The sequence below is a fragment of the Rhinatrema bivittatum genome, chromosome 2 (assembly GCF_901001135.1).
Source record: "Rhinatrema bivittatum chromosome 2, aRhiBiv1.1, whole genome shotgun sequence".
In the NCBI taxonomy this organism is placed as follows: domain Eukaryota; kingdom Metazoa; phylum Chordata; class Amphibia; order Gymnophiona; family Rhinatrematidae; genus Rhinatrema; species Rhinatrema bivittatum.
In genome coordinates, this window is record NC_042616.1 from 516352361 (window position 1) to 516374472 (window position 22112).

At 46.7% G+C, this 22112-nt stretch overlaps 1 protein-coding gene across 4 annotated transcripts in view; it reads right to left on the reverse strand.

Moving 5' to 3' along the window:
- MBOAT1 (membrane bound O-acyltransferase domain containing 1) overlaps positions 1-22112 on the reverse strand; it is a 286231-nt gene that overhangs the window by 38443 nt on the left and 225676 nt on the right. For all 4 annotated transcript variants that reach the window (XM_029590751.1, XM_029590750.1, XM_029590752.1 and 1 more), the window contains 2 exons: positions 12513-12696; positions 503-695 (listed from right to left, as the gene is read on the reverse strand). In XM_029590751.1, the coding sequence (XP_029446611.1) occupies positions 503-695; positions 12513-12696 (377 nt within the window). The remainder of the gene's footprint in view (positions 1-502; positions 696-12512; positions 12697-22112) is intronic.

Consider the following 22112-nt stretch of genomic DNA (forward strand, 5'->3'; position numbering starts at 1 on the left):
GTATATTAGGGATGTGCAGCAGGGACTGATACGTTCGATTCAGTATTTGTATTCGTCGGGACCCAAATCCATTACATCCGTTTTCGGGGAACCCTGATTCGTCCATTAGTTACATATGGGATTCGTTTCCCATTAAAGTTAAAAAAAAACCCCATCCCAACCCTTTAAACTTAATTAACTATAACCCCCCACCCTCGCCAAAATTCCCTGGTGGTCCAGCGGAGAAGATCCTGGAGCATTCTCCTGCACTCGGGCCGTCGGCTGCCGGTATTCAAAATGGCGCCGATAGCCTTTGCCCTTACTATGTCACAGGGGCTACCGGTGCCATTGGTCAGCCCCTGTCACATGGTAGGAGCAGGTAGGGGCCTTGCTGCTGAATATCCCATTAAAATGGAATAAATACAACATAAACCACAAGTTTCAGCATATGAAAATATATCCTACAAAGGAACTCGTCAAAGTGCTGTTAATCAATGAAAACAAGCTATTTTGCTCTCCTTACCTAATGTCCATGCAAAATAATACTTTTGCTTGAAAGCTTGTATAGAGATGTACATGTAGCCCAGTCTTGAGAAGATGGATGCCTCAGAAATAAACTTGTCATCCGTTAAGTATATAACAGGGAACATCCTGCTCAGTGTCAAGAACAGAACTAAAGTCACAAGTGTGATGCACAATTTATGTATCACTGCTCCCTGAAAATAAAAGATTGAAACACAAATTCGTCATTCGTCTTGAAACCTGTACTCGAACATTCAAAAAGAAACTCAAAACCTGGCTCTTTACAAAAGCCTTCACTTAAAGTTTTCGCTCAGAGCCACGTCCCAGAACTAGACTCATTCACGCATTTCATAATCATGTTAACCAGATTTCTGATGCCGCAACTCTTAATTGTATTTCTTGGTCTCATATTCCCAATCGTTAAATTTACAGCATGCTACACCAATACCTTTTAAGTCAGATGTAACCTCAGCTTTGAAGTCTACAAACCTTGAATATGTAACTGTTAGTTCTTGTAGATTTAAACATTATTCTGAAGATGTAAACTTAGATTTTGAAGACTGTAATCTGTAAGCATTTGTATTCATTGTAAAAATTTGTATTTATTATTTAGCTATTTACATTGATCTGTTACCACTTGGTCCTGTTCTCTCCTTTACCTCAAGTTCTAAGTTCCTACAAAGTTAGCCTTGTTATTTTATACCCACTTGTTTGATGTAATTTTCCAATATTGGTTCTGTGTAAACCGAAGTGGTATGTACTAGTACATGAACTCCGGTATATAAAAGCCTTTAAATAAATAAATAAATAAATAAATAAATAAATAAATAAATCGTAATTTAAACCTTCTAACAATACCTTTTTTCTCCCTTTGCTGATAATATACCACATTTCTAGAAGACACATCATGACAAACACATAACACCATTTATTTCAAAATTATAGAAAGATGGAGCTACACTCAAACCATTTGTATAATTTTCTCTTCTAAACCTTTAATGGCAGATTTCATACCTATCTAGGTAACTTATTCCAATACTTAAGAAACTGTGCAGATAGAAAGCTCTTCCCAATTGTATCTCCTCTATTTATAATTCATTTATAGAAAATGCTGTGGATCAAATCAATATAGCAGATATGACAAGCCAATATTGTAATAGACCTTCATTTTGGCAGTTTTAGTATACTGGAATAGATACACTCTCAAAACTTTGGGGTATTTTCATTGTTGTGGCATTTAAAAAAAACAAAAAGGACCTTCAGCAGCCCTGGCTATGTCTTCTTGACCAAAAATCTACCTGGGCCCGGCACTAGAGCCTTGCACCAGGTGGGGGGCCTGGAACTGAAGCCTAGACCCAGTGCCAAGTCTGAGGCTGGGACCTGGTGCCAAGCCCTAGGCCTAGACCCAGATGCCAAGACCAGAGCCTCCAGTTCCTCCTGGCACTTGAAAAACTGTGTCATCCGCCTGAAGAACAACACTGAAGTGATGTCACTTTGGCACCTTCTTCCAGTGCAGACGGTGTCATTTTGATGTACAGGCATAAGTACAACCATACATCAAAATGGCACCAGCTACACCCAGTGAAGACGCCAAAGTAATGTCACTTCAGTGCTGTCCTCCAAGCAGATGGTATAACTTTTCAAGCACTGAAACATGGGCAGGTTGAACTAGAGAACCCGGCCCAGGCCTGGACCAGGTCCATCCCTGGCACAAGGCCCGGGCAGATTTTTAGCCCAGAAAAGCCCAGCCAGGGCCACCAGAGGCCCATTTTTTTCTGGAGGAGGTTTCTTGTTTAATGTGTTTTTCAGTTGGCAAATGAACCAAGCCGAAAAAAAAACATTAAATGATCCAAATAAAAACAAAAAAATAAAAATAAAAAACCCCTCTGAAATGAAAAAAAGAACCAAACCAAAATTTTTGGGATTGCACATCCATAATACCTCTGGAGCTCATCTTTTATAGTCAAATCACCCATAAAGTCTGGTAAAAATCACTATTTTGCATGTAATCCAAAGTGTTTACACAAGTCTTATTATTATTTACAAGACTTTATATTCCATATCTTCCATAATAATTGTTCAGTGCGGATTACATCAAAATACATTCATAAATTATACATAAAACACATTTATCAAACACATACAACAACAATGCAATATAAAAACAGAAAGTGTCAACAATTACTTAAAAGAGCAAGTTTGCTTACCATAAATGGTGTTTTCTGTGGATAGCAGGATGAATTAGCCATGACCTTGGGGAACATACTCTGGTCCTCTAGGTGGCGGAGCTTTCTCAAAGCACACAGCGCTGTGCTCTATGTGCCCGAGTAGAAGTATCTCCCATGTGACTCCCATCCTGCCTCAGTCTGTTATCCAAGCTCTGGACAGAGTCCGATAGGAGACTGTCCAGGGAGGCAGGCGGGAATTACATGGCTAATTCATTCTGCTATCCATGGAAAACACTGTTTACGGTAAGCAAATTTGCTCTTTTCCGCAGATAAGCAGGTTGAATTAGCCATGACTTTGGGGAGTCCCAAGCTGGAAAGTTGGAGCATCGGTGCTCCCTGGGGGCAGTGTTCCGCCTCTTCCAGTTTCCAATGACGCAAACAACCTGACCTGTGGTCGCGGACAGTCTCCACTTGTCCTTGACAGAGGATGGATCGATCCTCTCTACCCTCTGTGGCCACCTGCTGATCAGCAGCGGTGTAATGTGTAAGGTAAGGCATGCAACAATAGTCGCATAGCGGCTCGCAAATGTCCATGACTAGCGCATTTCTCATAGTGCGATGCATGCCGCAATTATTCTTGTCTTGGTGGCCTCTGCGCAGCATCAGAATGCTTTATGTTTGCTGCAGCAAGACAGGATGCACTAGGAACTGGAGCCCAGGCACTTCCTCCTGAAGGACGCCCCAGCTGGGAGTTCTAGACTCTGAGTGTACGCAGCAGTCACAGTAAGTTTAGGCAGATTTGGGATCCAACGTGTGAAGTCGCCTTCTGTGTTTGCCTTAAGTGGCTCCAGGAGATGGCTGGCACAGGTATGGCCTGAGTAAGACGGAGAACAGAGATAACCCCAGGAAGTGCAAGGACTCATTCATAGCGCTGCCCTGTCGCAGCAAGATTCAAGGTACGATGAAGCAGTGGATAAGCACCCGTCATTCACTGACCTTCTTTCCTGAACTGACGGTAACCTGGGTGGACTTCTCCCCCCCGGCACGATGACCCTGGTGACAGCTGTCTGACGATGCATATAGCAGAAACCTGGGTTGAGTCAGGCTCAGGCTTGTGTTTCACGAGACCACTCTCCTTGACCTTTGGCATAGCCAGAGGATCCTTCCGTAATCTGGAGATCAACACTAACTATGACACCAGGGAGTCATCCTGAGGAGATGATAGGCTGCGATGGCCATGACGCACCCTGTCCGATACAGTTACCCTTGTGGCTCAGCATGGGAAAGAAAATCTTCTACACACTTCCTGGGTAGCAGAGAAGGTTCGATCCATGTTCTCCACTCCACCTTGCATGCTTGACGCAATTACCATGGTAGTCATCCCAGGCAGGTTACTTACTGGAAGACCCCCCTACGCCATGCTTCCAGATCGGTAGGTTCAGGTATGGTGATGTGTCCTTCAACCTCCCCAATGTTGGATGCTAGCAGGAACACATCAGGTGGAGAAAGGATCACCCATCCTGACAGCAGGTCTCGTGTATGTCCATGGGCGTTAGCTTTCCAATGGGAGGACGAAACAGGCAAGCGTCCCACGGACTCCGTGGACCATCGAGATCTGGAGTGTGATACCAATTCCATTCGAGTTTAGTCTTTGAGTGGTCCTCATTGTATGCGGGATATGAGTAACTTATATGGTAGTCTCTTCGTCTCTGGGAAGAGGGAAGCATCTTGTACTAGGCGAAGCCCATGTGGGCAGATGGGGGAGCCTGGATTCCCTATTGCTTTTGGTGACCAAGGTGTACTAGGGCGGTCCCCCGCCTGAAGAAGTAACATGCCACTTCCTATTCTCAAGAATAAGGTGTCACCGCATCCATCTACTGTGGAATCTCTGCACAGGCTGAGGCTATTCAGAGTGTGAGGCCTGGGCTCCTGCCTACTGCCAGACGAATCCAGCTTCTCGGTAGCTGTCTTCGTCTGTATAAGGGATTGTCTTCTGGCCACCCATGTGGGCCATGATTACCGCCCTCATCGCAATCGCTTGGGTTTGAATCTGATGTGTATGGGCGCCCCCATCTTCGTTGGAGGTGTGGTACATCTGTTGGCGGATGGCCCTCCTTTGGGCTGCCATGGATGGTGACCAGCACCTCTTACACTTGTCATTTGTTGATCTGGCCTGGTGAGGGGGGCAGGTATTGCATCCCCAAGTTGCCCATCTCAATTATTAGCGGGTTATGTATAATCGCATGGCTGACGCTGCTATAATTTTCTGACTGGTTGACGCTGGCTAGGCACTGCGCCCTGCCACTAATCCAGCCACAGACCATGGTTTTTGGATTTGGGTAGTCACATTTTGTTTTTCTTTATGCCGATTGTTGCCCAGGGCCGCCAAAGAAAGTTTCCGAACTTGGTGCTTTGTTTTCCCGGTCTGTAACACATTGTAACAGCCCTAAGTCATCCCTTTCTCCAATGAGTTGAAGGGTTTGGGCCCCATATTATTGATAGAGAAGCCAGCTTCCTCAGTGCTGTGGCAGGATCACTGGCACCCCAGTCGCAAAACTGCTTCATCGATATCTGAAGCGGTCGAAGTATGCCATGAACCTCCACCCTGGGGTCAGGCAACCTCAATCAACATGACCAATGCACTGGACAGGAGAAACATTCTTCCTTCTTAGGCAAGAGGATGGTTCAACCCCATGCGTGTATTCAAGATGGACTGACAGCCTCACCACTGTCATCCTGATCAGAGAGGTATTTGGTCATAGAGTTTTGAACATAGGCTCGCACAGGAAGAGTTTCTCAAAATTGCTAGAGTCATCTCACGACTGACAATGTTCTCCTCCAATGAGGCCTAACAAGGTAAGTCCACGTATACCTGCTGGCCGGCCTCCTAGGCCTTGCCTATATTTATGATGGAGCAATGCCTCCACAGTTCAGCGTACTTCCAGCATCGACTCTGCACGTCAACGTATCGGGCAAGACAGATAGCTCCGCATGCACCCAACAGCGTGGAAAGAACAAGACTGAGGCAAGATGGGAGTTACATGGGAGATACGCCTACACGGGCACACAGAGCACAGCTGTGTGTGTTTTGAGAAAACTCCGCTACCTAGAGGACCGGAGGACATTCCTCAAGGTCATGGCTAATTCAGACTGCTTAGCTGCGGAAAAACTTCCTTATAATATAAAGCCTTCACTTTCTTCCTAAAATGCTTATGGGTTGATTTTAAAAGCGTCGCTCGAGGAAAAATGCCCATATGTGGGCCGCATATGAGCAACGTGGATTTTAAAAAGCTGCAAAACAAGCACATATGTATCCATGCACGTGTAAGGAATAAGGGGCGGAAGAGGAGCAGAACATGGGCATTCCAGGGCAGGGCTAAGACTTATGCGCATAACTCCGAATTTTAAAACTAAAATCTGCAGCGTGCATATGCTAGATATCTGCATAATTTTACTGCTGATCCTGTTGAGGAGCAAGTCTGTAGATCTCGAGTTTTAGGGCTTTTAGGACAGGGTGAAGGGTCTGGGTTAACTGGGCAGCGTGCAGGATGAAGAACCAGAGAAGAATGAAAGACCTTGTTATTAAATGGACAAACTGGTTGACTAATTGCAAAACTGGGAATGTGTCTTGGGCAAGCATTTTTTAAAATTCACTGACACACACACATAAAAGTCGACAATGTTCTATGGAAGACAAACACGTGCTAACTGTGCTCAAGTAACCTCTTAAAATTAGGAGCATACTTACGCACACAGTTGGTGCATTTTAAAAGAAACACATGCAAGTGCAGGGACAATTCAAAATTCCAGTGTAACCTCGCTCAAGCGATGACACGCACTCTCGTTTTAAAATCAACCTCTTAGGGATGAATTTTAAGAGTTGCTCGTGTTAAAAGACCCATATACACGAGTATACGGGCCGAACATAAGCGTCTCTTCTTTTAAAAGCCACAGATTATATATGTACATATATGAATGCACAAGTAAAAAAAAAAAAAGGGGGGGGGGACAATGCTGGGGTGTTTTAGGGGAATTCCAGGGTGGGGCCAACATTTATGTGCATAAATCCATATTTTAATTCTGGTAGTCGCAGCATGTGGCGGGCTGCTAGCCAAGCATATTTACTTCTGCTCTTAATGAGGTGTAAGTCTGAAGAAAACTCATTTGATGCCAAAAACCACTAGGTGAGGAATCTGGGTAAACAGGGGGGAGGGCAGGCTGAAGAACCAGAGGGATCTAGATGACCATGAGAGAAAATGGGCAAGCTGGTAGACCATTAGGTAAATCTGAGAATATCCTTCACTCGCACATTTTAAAGTCCGCTTTCCTGCACATGTTAAAGCAGATACATTTTTAAGGAAGATACGCAAATTAGATTAGCTCAAGTAACAACTTAAAATTAAGAGCATACATATACATGGTAGGCATATTTTAAAATCATACACATTCAATGCGAGCACTATTTCAAATTTCTGCATATGTGTGCTTGCACATGTGCACATATATGGGCACTCACATACTTACTGTCCCCTATGTCTCTCTCATCACTCAACTCAGTGGGCACTGCATTCCACAGAGTAGGGATGACATATGAAAACGTCCTTGCACAAGTTTGCTGCTGCCTATTATCATGAGCCGCTGGAATACTTAATCTTGTCCCAGCAGATCTTAAGTAGTATGCAGGCTCAAACCAATGTAACTTATTTACCACCAAGCATGGATTCTCTGAGTACAGTAATTTGTGAGTTATAACCAAGATCCTAACTTGCAATCTCCATTTTAATGGAAGCCAATATAACTAACATAATACTGGCTCGATATAGTCCTTTAAACTTTTCTCACTTAACTAGCAACTGCAAGTTAGACCAACTGCAACACATGAAGCATGAAGCAGCTTATCCAAAAGTTCAACATGTAAACTACTACAATAGTCCAGATGTCCAAGAATTAGAACCTGTAACCCAGTTCTAAACATATCACCAGTGAGAAGAGGTTTTAAAGGTTTCGACAACTTTAGCCTGTAAAAGGCTATTTTTGACAAATGCTGAATATGCGGTTTTAAAGTCAACTAAGGAGTCTATAATAGCACTCAAGTTTCTTAACTTCAGACAGAATCAACAGAGAAGATATCTCATAAGATAATGACATAATGCCATTCTTTGGAGAAGGTTGCCTACCCATAAAAGCCTAGTTTTATGTATATTTAATGATAATTCAGTGCTTGTTAAGCAACCTTTAATACTTGTCAGGCACTTCTGAAAAAAAATTCCTATCTAATAAACAGCTGAATTTCATCAGCATAAATAAAGTTACTCCCAAAGACTTAAATATAGCCCCCATAGGGTACAAATAAATATTAAACAGGATGGAAGACAGCGCCGAACCTTGGGGTCCCTTGATAAGATTTTTCAAGTTGAAAAAGAATTACCTAATAGCAAATGCTGTCTTCTGTTCTGAAAAGAAAAAAAAAAAAGTAAACCAAGTCAATACTGCTCCATCAATTGCAGTACGGCGCAGTAAGGAGATCAACAAATCACACGATAATATCAAAGGTAGCAGAGATATCCAACTGCACTAACATACTATATTCTCCAGGTTCCTATTTGTAATAAAGACGATCCAATAACGACAATAAAAGTAATTTGGTGCTGTGGGCTTTCTAAAGCCAAATCGGTGATTATCCAGTCCATGACTCTCATCCAGAAACTTGTCTAACTGGAGCAATACACATTTTTCTATCACTTTAGCCAAAGATGGAAGATTTGAAATCAGTTGATAATTGGAAGCTCGCCTAGTGGTAATTTTTCATCCTTTTGAATAGCTCTAATAGCCACACTCACCTGCCTAGGCATAAGGTCCTCAACTAAAGATCTATTTAACAGATCTGTAATTGTCCTAATAGATGTGTCTCAAATGAGCTGCTTTCAAGCTCTTCATAATTAGAAAAAGGCAAGGGTCCAACAGAGTGGGTCAATTTCAACTGTCCTATTAGTGAAGTTAATTCTTTACTCAAGACCTGTCTAAATGTAGACCATTTCCCTAACATCAAACCCCCAGGAGGCTCCTTAACAACTACATTATGGGTGGTACCTAGTTGAGATTGAATTTTAGCAATTTGTTTTCAAAGAAATCGGCCAATTTATCACAACTAGTATAATTATTAATCTCTGACAGAAGTCCCATCAAGCCCAACCTTTTCCTAATTGCCTAAATATTCTCTCTGTGCTTTAACCCAGAGGAAGATGAATAAAACACTGAATCTATAGATAAAGTAAGTTTGCTCCTGTGTAAACAGGGTTCTCTGTGGACAGCAAATTAATCATTTCATGGGGATGAAGTCATCCAATAGCACTGACAAGGACCCAGCTCTCTAAGCTCAGTAAGAACTTTACTGAGCATGTGCAGGAGTTCTTGCTTGCGCGCACTGCCTCATGAACCCCTCAGTCTCTTTCAGAGGTTAAGCTTTAGGAGGCAATTGACTCTCCAGGGAGGCGGCGAGTATTAAGAACAGTTAATTCATCCTGCTGTCTAGGGAGAACTCTGTTTACAGGTAACCAAACTTTATTTTTGTTGACAAGCAGACATGAATTAGCCATTACATGTGAGGAGTACCAAGCTGAGGGTTGCACAGCAGAAGCATTTACTTAAAGGCAACCCAGACCCTCCAAGTAGAGGACAGACTAATGGGAAAACAGGCTGTGCAGAAATGCTTATCCAAAGTTACTGTTTCCTCAGGACATGCTGTCTAGTCAGTAGTGGAATGTGAAGTTGTGAACAGATGACCAAGTAGCAGCTATTCAAATATCTTCAATAAAAGTGGCTCTTATGAAGTCACCATGGCTGTCATTTGATGAACCTTAGCACAGAGGAGAGGCGGAGTGAACAGCACACACATATAGGGAAAAATCACAACAAGAAAATGTGCGGCCATCAATGTACTGGACAATAATAATTAACAAACAATTATTTATTTTGCATTTGCACACGAAACTTGTGCAAGGTATTTAGTATAAAATTAACAGTGTTGTACAAGCGACAGAGCCCTGACACGGCCGTGTTTCGCTTCCAGCTGCGTCAAGGGGACCGAAGTTTGTCAAAGTTGTGTGTTTCATAAGGTAGATGATTTTAATGTTAGAGAACCCGCTGAATCGGCTTATGAGGTAACTTGAGAAAAGGAACTCAAGTTATTTGGGTTGGCTCATGACTCAGAGCTCAAACTGCTGGAAACATCGCGGCTGGAGTAAGTGGTAGACCCCGGAGGGTTAACACGCTTCCGCAGACGTCAGGAGAATTGCAAAAGTGGAAAAACTTTTTTTTGCAATTGCCGAGCAGGCAGAACTTTATTTCTGTAGGTTTTGTGCATCCGATATCGTGCGGATTGAAGTGGTGTATTATGAACTTCCAAATTATTTGAAGGTGGGCCGATCCGGCCAGATCCGAATGAATGTGCACTTCATCTACCAGTGAATATCTTCAATAAAAGTGGCTCTTATGAAGTCACCATGGCTGTCATTTGATGAACTTTAGCACAGAGGAGAGGCGGAGTGAACAGCACACACATATAGGGAAAAATCACAACAAGAAAATGTGTGGCATACAATGTACTGGACAATAATAATGTAACAAACAAACAATTATTTATTTTGCATTTGCCCACGAAACTTGTGCAAGAAGATATTCACTAGTAGGTGGTGGAGTGGATTACAATCTGGTTGACTGACTGGAGACAGCTTGTAATGGTAAATGGAACCTACTCTGAAGAAAGAATGGAGTTAAGTGGAGTAAGAACATAAGAACATGCCATGCTGGGTCAGACCAAGGGTCCATCAAGCCCAGCATCCTGTTTCCAACAGAGGCCAAGCCACAAGAATTGATTTTGGGACCAGTTCTTTTCAATATCTTTATAAGCAACATAGAAGGGTTAGAAGTTAACGTTTGTCTATTTCCAAATAACACTAAGATCTGCAATAGAGAGGATATGCCTGAAGGAGCAGAGAGAATGAAAAGTGACTTAAGAAAACTTGAAAAGTGGTCGAGGACTTGGGAGCTAGGATTCAATGCCATGTAGTTCAAAGTAGTGCATCTGGGGTGCAGTAATCCAAAAGAACTGTATGTGATGGAGGGTGAAAGTCTAATGTACACATATTGAGAGAAAGACCTTGGGGTAATAGTGCCTGGCGATTTGAAGGCGGTGAAGCAATGTGACAAGGCAATAGCTAAAGCCAGAATAATGCTGAGCTGCACAGAGAGAGGGATCACCAGTAAGAAAAAGGAGATGATATTGCCCTTGTACAGGCTCTTGGTGAGGCCTCACCTGGAGTATTATATTCAGTTCTGGAGACCAAACCTCAAAAAATGATAGAGACGGGATGGAGGCAGTCCTGAGACAGGTGACCAAAATGGTGTGGGGTCTGAACTGGAAGACTTATGAGGAGGGGCTGAAGGATCTGAATATGTATATCCAGGAAGAGAGGAAATGCAGGGGAGATCTGATACAAACCTTCAGATTCCTGAAAGGTTTTAATGATGCATGTTCTTCAAACCTTTTCCATTGGAAAGCAAAACAGTGGAACTAGGGGCTCAAAATGAAACTCCAGGTGGGATTACTTAGAACAAACATCAGGAAATATTTCTTCACAGAGAGGGCGATGGATGCCTGGAATGTCCTCCCAGAAGAGGTGATAAAGATGAAAACAGTAAACAAATTCAAAAAGGCTTGGGATAAACACCGTAGATCCCTAAAGGCTAGAGGTGGAAATGAAGCTAAAGGTGCATGGGGGTAACCTGCATGGAGCAGCAGTTACTACCCCTAACAGAAGGCACGGGGATTTCTATCCTTAACCAATTAGCTTTCATGTTTTTGATGCAACTGCAAAATCGCTCTCCACTTTGATGGCAGGGAGGAAAAAGGGGAATTGGATTCAGATGACAGCCAACATGGGGCCCTGACTTTTATGGTCTGGGGTACTAATATGCAGACATAAGGGAAAAAGCGCAGGACAGCTTCTACGGCCAAGTCCAAAAGCAAAGCACGTTCAAGCAGCATTGTCTGAATTATTAAAAAGGCTGCTCACCCTGTAAAAATGTTGTTAGCAGTAATTTTATTACAGGTTTGACTGTTGCTTGGTTTTGATTATAAATATTACTACCATTAACATAAGACTTGTGGGTATATCCTGCAAGAAGCAACAGTTACTGCCATAAGAAGCTTGCTGGGCAAGACTGGACGGACCATTTGGTCTTTTTCTGCCGCCATTACTATGTTACTATGTGAAAACAAAAATAAATTTTGATGCAATGCCCACCTATTTTATCCTCTGGAGCGCAATCTTTTCTCGTTATCCTTACAAATGCCTCAACAAACATCAGGATTCCAGATTCACATTTTGTGACTCTGAACATTTGCAGGTTTTCCTTTTTGATAAAGTAGAGTAGTAGCAGTGTGAGAAGCAAGCTCTCCTCTGCAATATCCTTCCTTGGGCTTAATGAGGGTGTGTGACTGGGCCATATTATATTATAAGATAGTCTCTGCTGTGATCTCATTTTGTTTTGATTCCAGTTTTTGACAGGTAAACATCTTCTTCCTATGCTCATTCGGTTTCTTGGTTCCCCTCCTCTCTTAGTTGTGGGTTAACAGACGCAAGCATGAGCGCAGTCGCATCTCTCTTACTTTAACACACGACTGATCTCTTTTGATTACAAGAAAAAAAAAAAAGACTTTTACTTGCATGAATGTAACCCCCATCCCACCACCCAAAATTGGCTACCAGCTCAAAGACAAAATGTATCCCAATGGAGTTCCTTTAATTCCTCTTCCTCGGTACTTCTCGTGTTATAACTCACATTTGGTGAAGGATCCGGGAGTCCATCGTAACCCCGCTGTTTCCAGTTCACATGCAAGAGTTTCATGTGCACATGTCGCCCCTCAATGAAGGCAATGTAATCCTTGTAACTGCTGCATGGGCCTGCGAGGATGCTCATAAAATTTAGATGATAGCTTAAGTATTCCAGGAAAGAAGGTCTTGTCCTAGCAAAACAGAAAGAGAAGGAAAGAAAAACTAAATAAATAAAAATGCATAAAAACACTATAATTTTACAGTAGCATTAGGCTTTTATTTTTGATAGATGAATTTTAATTAGAGGACACAATCATGCATTCTTAAAGAAGCGTAATTAATACTGCAGCTGTTTCCCATGTTACACTACCGTGGCTGAGCTGTGTCTGGTTCACAGCATGGCGAGTTTAGTTCACAGAGGCTTTTCTGGTTGCACCTATCTTCATTCCAGCATCAGTGCACGGCTCTGTGTTTGCCCTTACATGCAGAGCAGGGTTCCAGCGTCACTGATCTGTCACTATTGAGCTGCATATTGTAACCTACTGTTAATTATTTACTGTTATTTGTTACCCATAAATCCTGTTCTTTGTAAATCAGTTCCTGTTCTATGTAGATCAATTCCTTTTCATTTTAATTCAGTTCCCTGTCACACGCTTTGAACTCTTAAGACGAAGAAGTGTGATCATAAATAAACGATGATGATGACTAGGAGCAAAAAGCAATATATTGGGAATAAACAGAGATACAAGGCAAATTTTCTCAGCACAGATTCTGCTTCTTCTAAATATTGAAACTTATTTAGTATGACAGTCAACAGGACTATTTTCTTTCCTAAGTCCATCAAAGCTCGGAAAGCGGATTATATACTAGAGGTTTTCTCCCACAGAGAGGGCAATAATGAAAGCCAATTCCACAGAAGGGGGCTTTTCAAAAACTGCCCACCCCCAACACGGGAAAATACACACATTGTCCTACAGCCAGTGTTCCCTTCTAAGCTGTGCACACGTGTGCGCAGATACAGGGTGTGAACCTTGTGCATATGGCAAAAGATTGCATGCACCTAAAATGGTACAATCACATATTTTTACTATTTAATTTTGCTCAACTATAAAAAAAAATATGAAATCAAAATCTGATGTTTTAAATAAAATGTTGGGATTACTACCTGATAATCCCCTTTTCCTTAGTGTAGACAGATGGACTCAGTACAAATGGGATAGTATCCGCGTGCTAGCAGTTGGAGACGGATCTGACATCAGCACGGGGGCGTATATATCCCCACAGGAAGCGCAGCTATTCAGTAATCTTCCTTGCAAAAGCTGTTTATGGAAAAGTGTACTGACGCTCAGTTAAAAAGTGAAAACAGGATTCCCCTGACCGATTGACAGTAGCTGGAGACCGCCAGCATTCCCAACCGGAAGGCGTGGACACCTGGTAGAGTGTACGCTCTCATGGAAACAGATGACATGGCTTACCTTGAATCGGTGATACCCATGTACGCAGGCAGCTGGGCGGGATGCTGAGTCCATCTGTCTACACTAAGGAAAAGGGGATTATCAGGTAGTAATCCCAACATTTCCTGGCGTGTAGCCAGATGGACTCAGTACAAATGGGATGTACAAAAGCTTTACTTCCCACCTGGGCGGGAGGCTGCCTGAGGCCCATGTAACACCGCCCTCGCAAATGCCGAGTCCTCCCTGGCCTGGACATCCAGACGGTAGAATCTGGAAAAGGTATGGAGGGAGGACCATGTCGCCGCTTTACAGATTTCCGCAGGTGATAGCATCCTGGATTCCGCCCATGATGCCGCTTGAGCTCTGGTAGAATGAGCCTTGACATGTAGAGGCGGAGGCTTTCCAGCCTCAACGTAAGCCGCCCGGACAACTTCTTTAATCCAGCGGGCGATGGTGGGCCGAGAGGCCGCTTCACCTTGTCTCTTCCCGCTGTGCAGGACGAACAGATGGTCCGTCTGTCGTAGGTCTTGTGTAAGTTCCAAATATCTGGGCAGCAGTCTGCCAATGTCGAGATGGCGCAATAAACGCCCTTCTTCAGATTTCTTCAGCCCCGCCGTGGTAGGCAGGAATATAGTCTGATTAAGATGAAACTGTGAAACTACCTTAGGTAGAAAGGAGGGAACCGTACGAAGATGGATAGCCTCTGGAGTGATTCTGAGAAAGGGATCACGGCAGGACAGTGCCTGTAACTCGGAGATGCGACGTGCCGAACACACCGCCAGCAAGAATACCATCTTCAAGGTGAGAGAACGAAGAGACAGGCCCCGAAGGGGTCTGAAGGTGGATCCCGCGAGGAAATCCAAAACAAGGTTGAGGTTCCACAAAGGTACAGGCCACTTCAGTGGCGGACGAATATGCTTGACTCCCTGCAGGAAGCGAGAAACATCCCGGTGCTTGGCGATGGTCTTGCCATCCCTCCTGGGACCATAGCAAGACAGCGCAGCCACCTGAACCTTGATGGAGCTGAGGGAGAGACCCTTCTGAAGTCCATCCTGCAGGAAATCCAACACAATAGGGATTGTGGTCGCATGTGGATTGGTGCCGTGAGTGTCGCACCATGCTTCAAACACTCTCCAGATCCGGATGTATGTGAGGGACGTGGAAAACTTGCGAGCTCGGAGGAGGGTATCACAATCACGGGCTCCGAGTAACCCCTCTTCTTCAATCTAGCCCTCTCAAGGGCCATACCGTAAGAGAGAATTGAGCTGGATCCTCGTGAAGAATAAGACCTTGATGTAGAAGGTCCCGAAGAGGAGGCAGGGGAAGGGGCTCCCCTGCCAGAAGCCTTCTCATGTCCGCGTACCAGGGTCTTCTTGGCCAGTCTGGCGCCACTAGAAGTACTAGGCCCCGGTGTCTCTGAATCTTGCGGATGACCGCGCCTAGCAGAGGCCATGGAGGAAAGGCATACAGTAGAGTCCCCGGAGGCCATGGCTGAACCAAGGCATCGATTCCGTGGGAGCACGGGTCACGCTTGCGGCTGAAGTATCTGGGTACCTGAGCATTGGATTTGTCCGCCAGTAAATCCATGTCCGGAAGCCCCCACTGATCCACGATCATCTGGAAGGCCGTGGGTGAGAGCTGCCACTCTCCCGGATTTAGGCTTTCTCTGCTGAGGAAGTCTGCTGTGGTATTGTCCTTCCCCGCAATGTGGACGGCGGAGATGTCCTGAAGATTCGCCTCTGCCCAAGTCATCAGAGGGGCGATCTCCAGAGATACCCGTCGGCTCCTGGTCCCGCCCTGACGGTTGATGTAGGCCACCGTGGTGGCGTTGTCGGACATCACTCTGACTGCTCTGTTCCGCAGTCTGTGGGCAAATTGAAGGCACGCCAGGCGGACAGCCCGGGCCTCTAGACGGTTGATGTTCCACATGGACTCTTCTCTGTTCCACCGCCCTTGTACGGTGAGTTCTTCGCAATGTGCTCCCCAGCCGCTCAGGCTGGCATCTGTGGTGAGCAAGATCCACGTGGGTGAGGACATCTTCGATCCCCTGCTCATGTGGTTGGACTGCAACCACCACCGTAACTGGGTCCGCACACGGGCTGGTAGAGGTAGGTGCGTGGAAAGGGTCTGTAGACGGGGGCTCCAGCGTGAGAGCAGGGCGTGTTGTAGAGGCCTCATATGGGCCCTTGCCCAAGGCACCACTTCCAGGGTGGATGCCATGAGACCAAGAACCTGCAGATAATCCCAGGCGGTGGGTCGACTGGCTCCCATCAGATACAGGATACGCTGCTGAAGGTTCAACGTCCTCTTGGCGGTGAGACTGACCGTGTCTGCCCGGGTGTCGAACTGTACTCCCAGGTATTCCAGTGACTGGGAAGGCTGTAGGCAGCTCTTGCCGAGGTTGATAACCCAGCCCAGGCTTTCCAGAAGGGCTATTACTCTGTCGGTGGTCCGAAGGCTCTCCTCTCGAGACTTCGCCCTGATCAGCCAGTCGTCGAGGTAGGGATGGACCAGAATCCCTTCCCGCCTGAGCGCCGCCGCTACCACTACTACCACCTTGGTGAATGTCCGTGGCGATGTCGCCAACCCAAAGGGCAGAGCCCGAAACTGGAAATGGCGGCCTAGAACCTTGAAGCGTAGGTAGCGCTGATGATCCGGATGGATCGGGATATGCAGGTATGCCTCTGACAGGTCTAATGCCGTGAGGAATTCCCCTGGTTGTACTGCGGCCTTGACGGAGCGTAGAGTCTCCATGCGAAACCGCGGGACCCGTAAGTAGCGATTGACTGACTTGAGGTCCAGGACAGGTCGAAAGGTACCCCCTTTCTTGGGTACCATGAAATAGATGGAATAATGGCCAGAATTCACTTCCCAGGCAGGCACTGGGATGATGGCGTTCAAGGACAGAAGCCTTGTCAGAGTAGCTTCCAAGGCTGCCTTCTTGTGTATGGGACACGAAGATTCCACAAACCTGTCCGGAGGGAGATGATGAAAGTCCAGATAATATCCCTCCCGGATCACGGCGAGAACCCACTGGTCCGATGTAATCTCGACCCATCTGGGGTAGAAGCGGGTCATCCTGCCCCCTATGGCTCCGTCTCCCAGATGAATCGGCGGATTCTCATTGGGAGGCGCGGCCGGGACCCGAACCCGGGCCCGCTCCCCTCCTGCGCTGCCTGGTCCGAAAGGACTGATGTCCGGCTGGAGGACGTGGTGCCTGGTAACGACCCCTGTAAGGAACTCCGGCCCCTGGAGGGCCTTGGAAAGGCGCGCTGGCCCCGTCGGAACCGATCTTCCGGCAATCTGGGCACTGGCGAGGCGCCCCATGCACTGGCCAGTTTATCAAGGTCGCTGCCAAATAGAAAAGAGCCCCTGAAGGGCAATCTGGTGAGGCGGGTTTTAGAAGGCGCATCAGCCGACCATCTTCGTATCCAGAGCTGCCTCCTGGCCGCTACGGAGGATGAAATCCCTTTAGCGGTTGTCCGTACCAGGTCAGATGCCGCATCCGTAAGGAACGAAAGAGCAGATTCCATGTCCGCCGCTGGAGCGTTGTTCCTAACCTGTGACAAACAGGCACGCGTCACCACCGTGCAGCAGGTGGCAATCCGTAAAGATAAAGCCGCCACCTCAAAGGCCTGACGCAGAATGGCGTCCAGTCGCCGATCATGCGGCTCCCTGATGGCCGTCCCCCCTTCAACTGGAATGGTAGTGCGCTTGACCACAGCGCTAATCAAGGCGTCCACCTAAGGGCACGCCAGCAGATCCTGGATAGCCGGTGCCAATGGGTACATGCTCGTCAGAGCCCGACCCCCTTTGAAGGCAGCCGCTGGAGCCGCCCATTCTAAATCGATCAGTTGTTGCGCTGCCTGTAAGAATGGAAAATGGCGGGCCGTAGGACGAAGACCTTCCAGTAGGGGGTTCTGTGCAGAAGGTATCGAAGCGCTGGGACCTGTAATATCCAATTCCACCAGACACTGAGACACCAGGTCGGAGAGATCCTCCTTAGGGAAGAACCGCCTCATGGTTCGATATGGCTCAGTCCCTGGAGGGAGGTCCCCCTCGTCTGGGAGTTCGGACTCGTCCTGCGAGACCTCCTGGTCTGACTGATCTGGGCTATCCATCAGTGGGAAGTCCCGCTCGCGATAAGGTTGTGAAGGTCCAGGAACCGGATCCGCAGGAGCTGCCACCGGAGCAGCCGCCGCCGGCGCAGCCACCGCAGGAACAACAGGAACTGCAGGGCCTGGATGGGCAGCCGTTTGCATCTGTACAAAAGCATGAATTCCCTTAAAGAGATCCACCCAGGAAATGGAAGCAGCCTCTAAGCGCCGGGGTACAAGCTCCCCCGGGACGCCGGATTGGTCGAGACTGCCCCCTAACTCCGGGGTAGCCCCTGGGGAACTGTCCACAAATCGTGGTTGAGACAGGTCCTGGCCCGAGGGTCGCAGGGCCCCCTCACATTGGGCACACAGAGAATCTGGCTCATCCCTGCGCATGGCCCTAAGGTGGCATACGGAGCAGAGGCCAAGGGCTGCAATGCCCGAAGCAGGCGGCGCCGTTGCTGAAGACTCTGCAGCTTTCTGATCCATTGAACAATAGGCGCTCACAAATAATATGCGGCAGCAAGAGGCGCTTAATAGCAATAGGCGCTTAAGAGCAATAGGCTCTCAATAGCAATAGGCTCTCAATAGCAATAGGCGCTTAAGAGCAATAGGCGCTTAAGAGCAATAGGCTCTCAATAGCAATAGGCGCTCAATAGCAATAGGCGCTCAATAGCAATAGGCGCGCAATAGCAATAGGCGCGCAATAAGAAGAGGCGGCAGCAATAGGCGCTGAATGTGCCCTCAATAGGCTCTCAGCGACAAGCGACCAGCAATATGCGTGCAAATAGGCATTCAATACGCAGTTAGTAATAAGCGATCAGCAATATGCTCTTAATAGGCAGTCAATAAGCTTTCAGCAATAAGTGGTCAGCAATAAGCTTTCAATAAGCATTCAATAAGCTTTCAGTAATAAGCGGCCAACAATATGCTCACAATAAGCATTCAATAAGCTTTCAGTAATAAGCGGTCAGCAATATGCCGAAACAAAGCCAAGGAGGAAAAATAGCCGCGCCTATTACGGGCGCGGAGTACCTGAGCCAGGCCCTACGAGGGCGTCCTCCCGGCGTGCCACGCCGCCGATCCTCTGCGCTTCGGAGACCCGTAGGAAGAGACGTACTTCTTACCAGCTTCGGCGTCCCAGCTGGAACACAGGCGGTCTCCGGCTGTGGGGGAAGGGAGCACCTCACCACCGCAACTTAAGGAAATGCACCCGCTACCTCGTCCACGCCGGGACCGAGGGCCTCATATACCTCACGCGGACTGCGTCCGGGGACTATGTCACTGCCGCGGTTCGGCAGGACTGAGGACTTTCCCACCGGGGGAGCACTGCAAACACCCCGGGAGCTCGCTGTGGGATTAAACCCGTGGGTATCTACCGCAGGAGCGCGGGGCTCTAAGTCGAATAGACAGGAAAAACGAATCTAGAATGAGAAGAAAAGAGAAAAATTAAAGTAGTCTTGGAAAGCACGCTCAACTAGCGTGCAGGCACTCCAAACTGCTTTGGAGACGGAAATTACTGAATAGCTGCGCTTCCTGTGGGGATATATACGCCCCCGTGCTGACGTCAGATCCGTCTCCAACTGCTAGCACGCGGATACTATCCCATTTGTACTGAGTCCATCTGGCTACACGCCAGGAAATGTAGAATTAATTTTCATTAAAACAATTTCTTAAATAACACTTTAAAAATCTCAATATTATTTGCATTATACTTACTCAGGCACACTTGGCTCATAGCTTTATAAAATGTTGTATCAAAGAAAATGGTTACGCACACGGCCTGTCAAAGATAATAGGGAATGCTGTCTACGTGTGCATTTTTCCACGCATCGTGTAGAGGCATTTCCAGGGACGAAGAGAGGGAAAGATATTGAAAGCAGTCTGTAGTTTTGATTACTGAAAAGTACTGGAATTGTTTTAGGGGGAAAAAAAAAATTACCCACAGAGAAAGTAGATGCAAATCTCTGCAGGTAATTTTTGAAGTGGCAATAATGAAAACTATATATTATTGGTGCAAACTGAATGGGCAAATATTACCTGCTGAGTTTATACCCATCCGTGTTGTCTATTTACCCCTTAGAATTCATGTAAAAAGTGCTTAGTGCACAGGGCCCAAACTGATTTAACAATGGAATGTATTGCAGGGGTGCACCCTTCTCTCCAATCTCAACGGTCATAGTATGAGTGGATGTGAACAAGGGATTCAAATGAGAATTCAAACAAAGGTCCTTCTTCAAAGGAAATAGTCAAAGCCCTGAAAAACATGCACCTCTAGTGCTATATTTGGGCCTTAGCGGGATACTACTCAGTCTGGTTGGCATGCCATTATCTTTACCGCAATAGACAAATATATAATCTCACTTTATATGTTCGTTTGAGGAAACGGAACACATGGGACTTTAAAATATGACCTTCGGGGGGGGGGGGGAGGCGCTGTTCGCCATGCTCAGAGATGGCTGCACGAGCCTGAAGCTCCGCACTGCCAAAGCAACACTATATTATTTTATCCTCCGAAACCCATTTCCAAACCGGCGAGCCGACGCAGTTTCTGAGTTAGCGTACCAGGCGGGTAAAAACTGCCTGCAAAAGAAATCGAGCCGCGGCAAGAAGGTAACTCTGGGTGGCAAAGAAGATCTTGGCTGCTCGCCTTCCCGCCCGCCATCTTGACGAGTGCGAGTTCGGCGGGAGACGGCTTACACGGATGAACATAGGCGCAAATAAAAGCAAAAATTCTAGTACCGCTGTCAACTTGAAAATTAAAAATTAAACGCTATCCTCAGCAATTATTGATAAGGGGGCGAGCACGGTGGGACGCTTAGGAGACCTGGTGCTGGGGAGACCATGCTCTACCCCTCCCCCCCCCCTCGCCGGATCAGCAACGGATCGGCAGCAGGAGATAAGTAAACAAGGCGGGCCGCCCGATTTAAATACTTGCCTCTGAGAGACTCTTCAACCCCAGAGACTGTTGTGTGGGCGGCGGGGCTGAGCGAAGTCGGAGGCGGGACGCCGTTGCTGGAGTCGTGAAACCATGTGGCCTGAGAGCAAGAGCTGGGGGGCCATTCGCCGCACTTGAAGGTGGCTGATTAGCCCCGCTAACTCTATTGTGCCGCTGCCGCGACGGATACAGCATTCATTGCCTGAGGACCCAAACCGCGCAAACAAGTGGGCAGACTGTGGCGAGTGGAGACAGTTCTGACGGTTCACTTTGGGGGTCCACCATCTTAACAAGTGCGGGCTCAGTGAGAGCCGACTGCTGTGGGCAAAAGACGGAGCGAATTCAATTCAATTTTACAACAAAAAATTGGAAAAACACTAACCCCGCCGACTAATTCATCATCTGCAGCAAAACTCAGCAATTACTGGTGTGGGGGGACGCTCGTGAGGCCTGGTGCTGAGAAAGTGTGTTCCACCCTTCCCAGTCCTCCCTGGAGACGCGGGAGCAGGAGATAAGTACATATAACTGAGCACCACTTTTTATCAATGAACTTTGGGAGGCTCCCCATACCTTGAGAGCATTACCCGGGTGGTGGGACTGAGAAAAGTCGGCGGGGGGAGGGGATACCGAAGCTCCGAAGGTGACTGCAGCAACCACGAGGTCTGGTCGAGAAGGCAGGGGGAGCTGTGGGAGGCAAATCATACTACTTTTGAATCCCCTCCATAATCAGCCTATTGTGCCTCTGTTTTGTGTCAACGATAGTCAAAACTTACAGGGATCGGTTCGCCATGCAGGGAGATGGCTGCTCGAGCCTGAGGCTCTTCAACAACTAAACAAGGCGCACTAAACATACTCCGAAAATAAATACAAAAGTGGCGTTTAACCGCAGCATCAGATCGAGTACGCGTTGCGGAGCATAATTACCTGCAAAAAAGATCAGCTCGCATCGAGAAGTTTTTACATTTAAGTTCTCCCGTCCGCCATCTTGGTTTGAGACTCCGACGCAGGTTAGCCACAGCGGAAGGGATGACTGATTGATTTATGTAGTGAACCCTGATGGATAAAGGAGAGTAGGGAAACTGCCCTAAACACAGGACAAAACAAATCCCCAGAGCTGT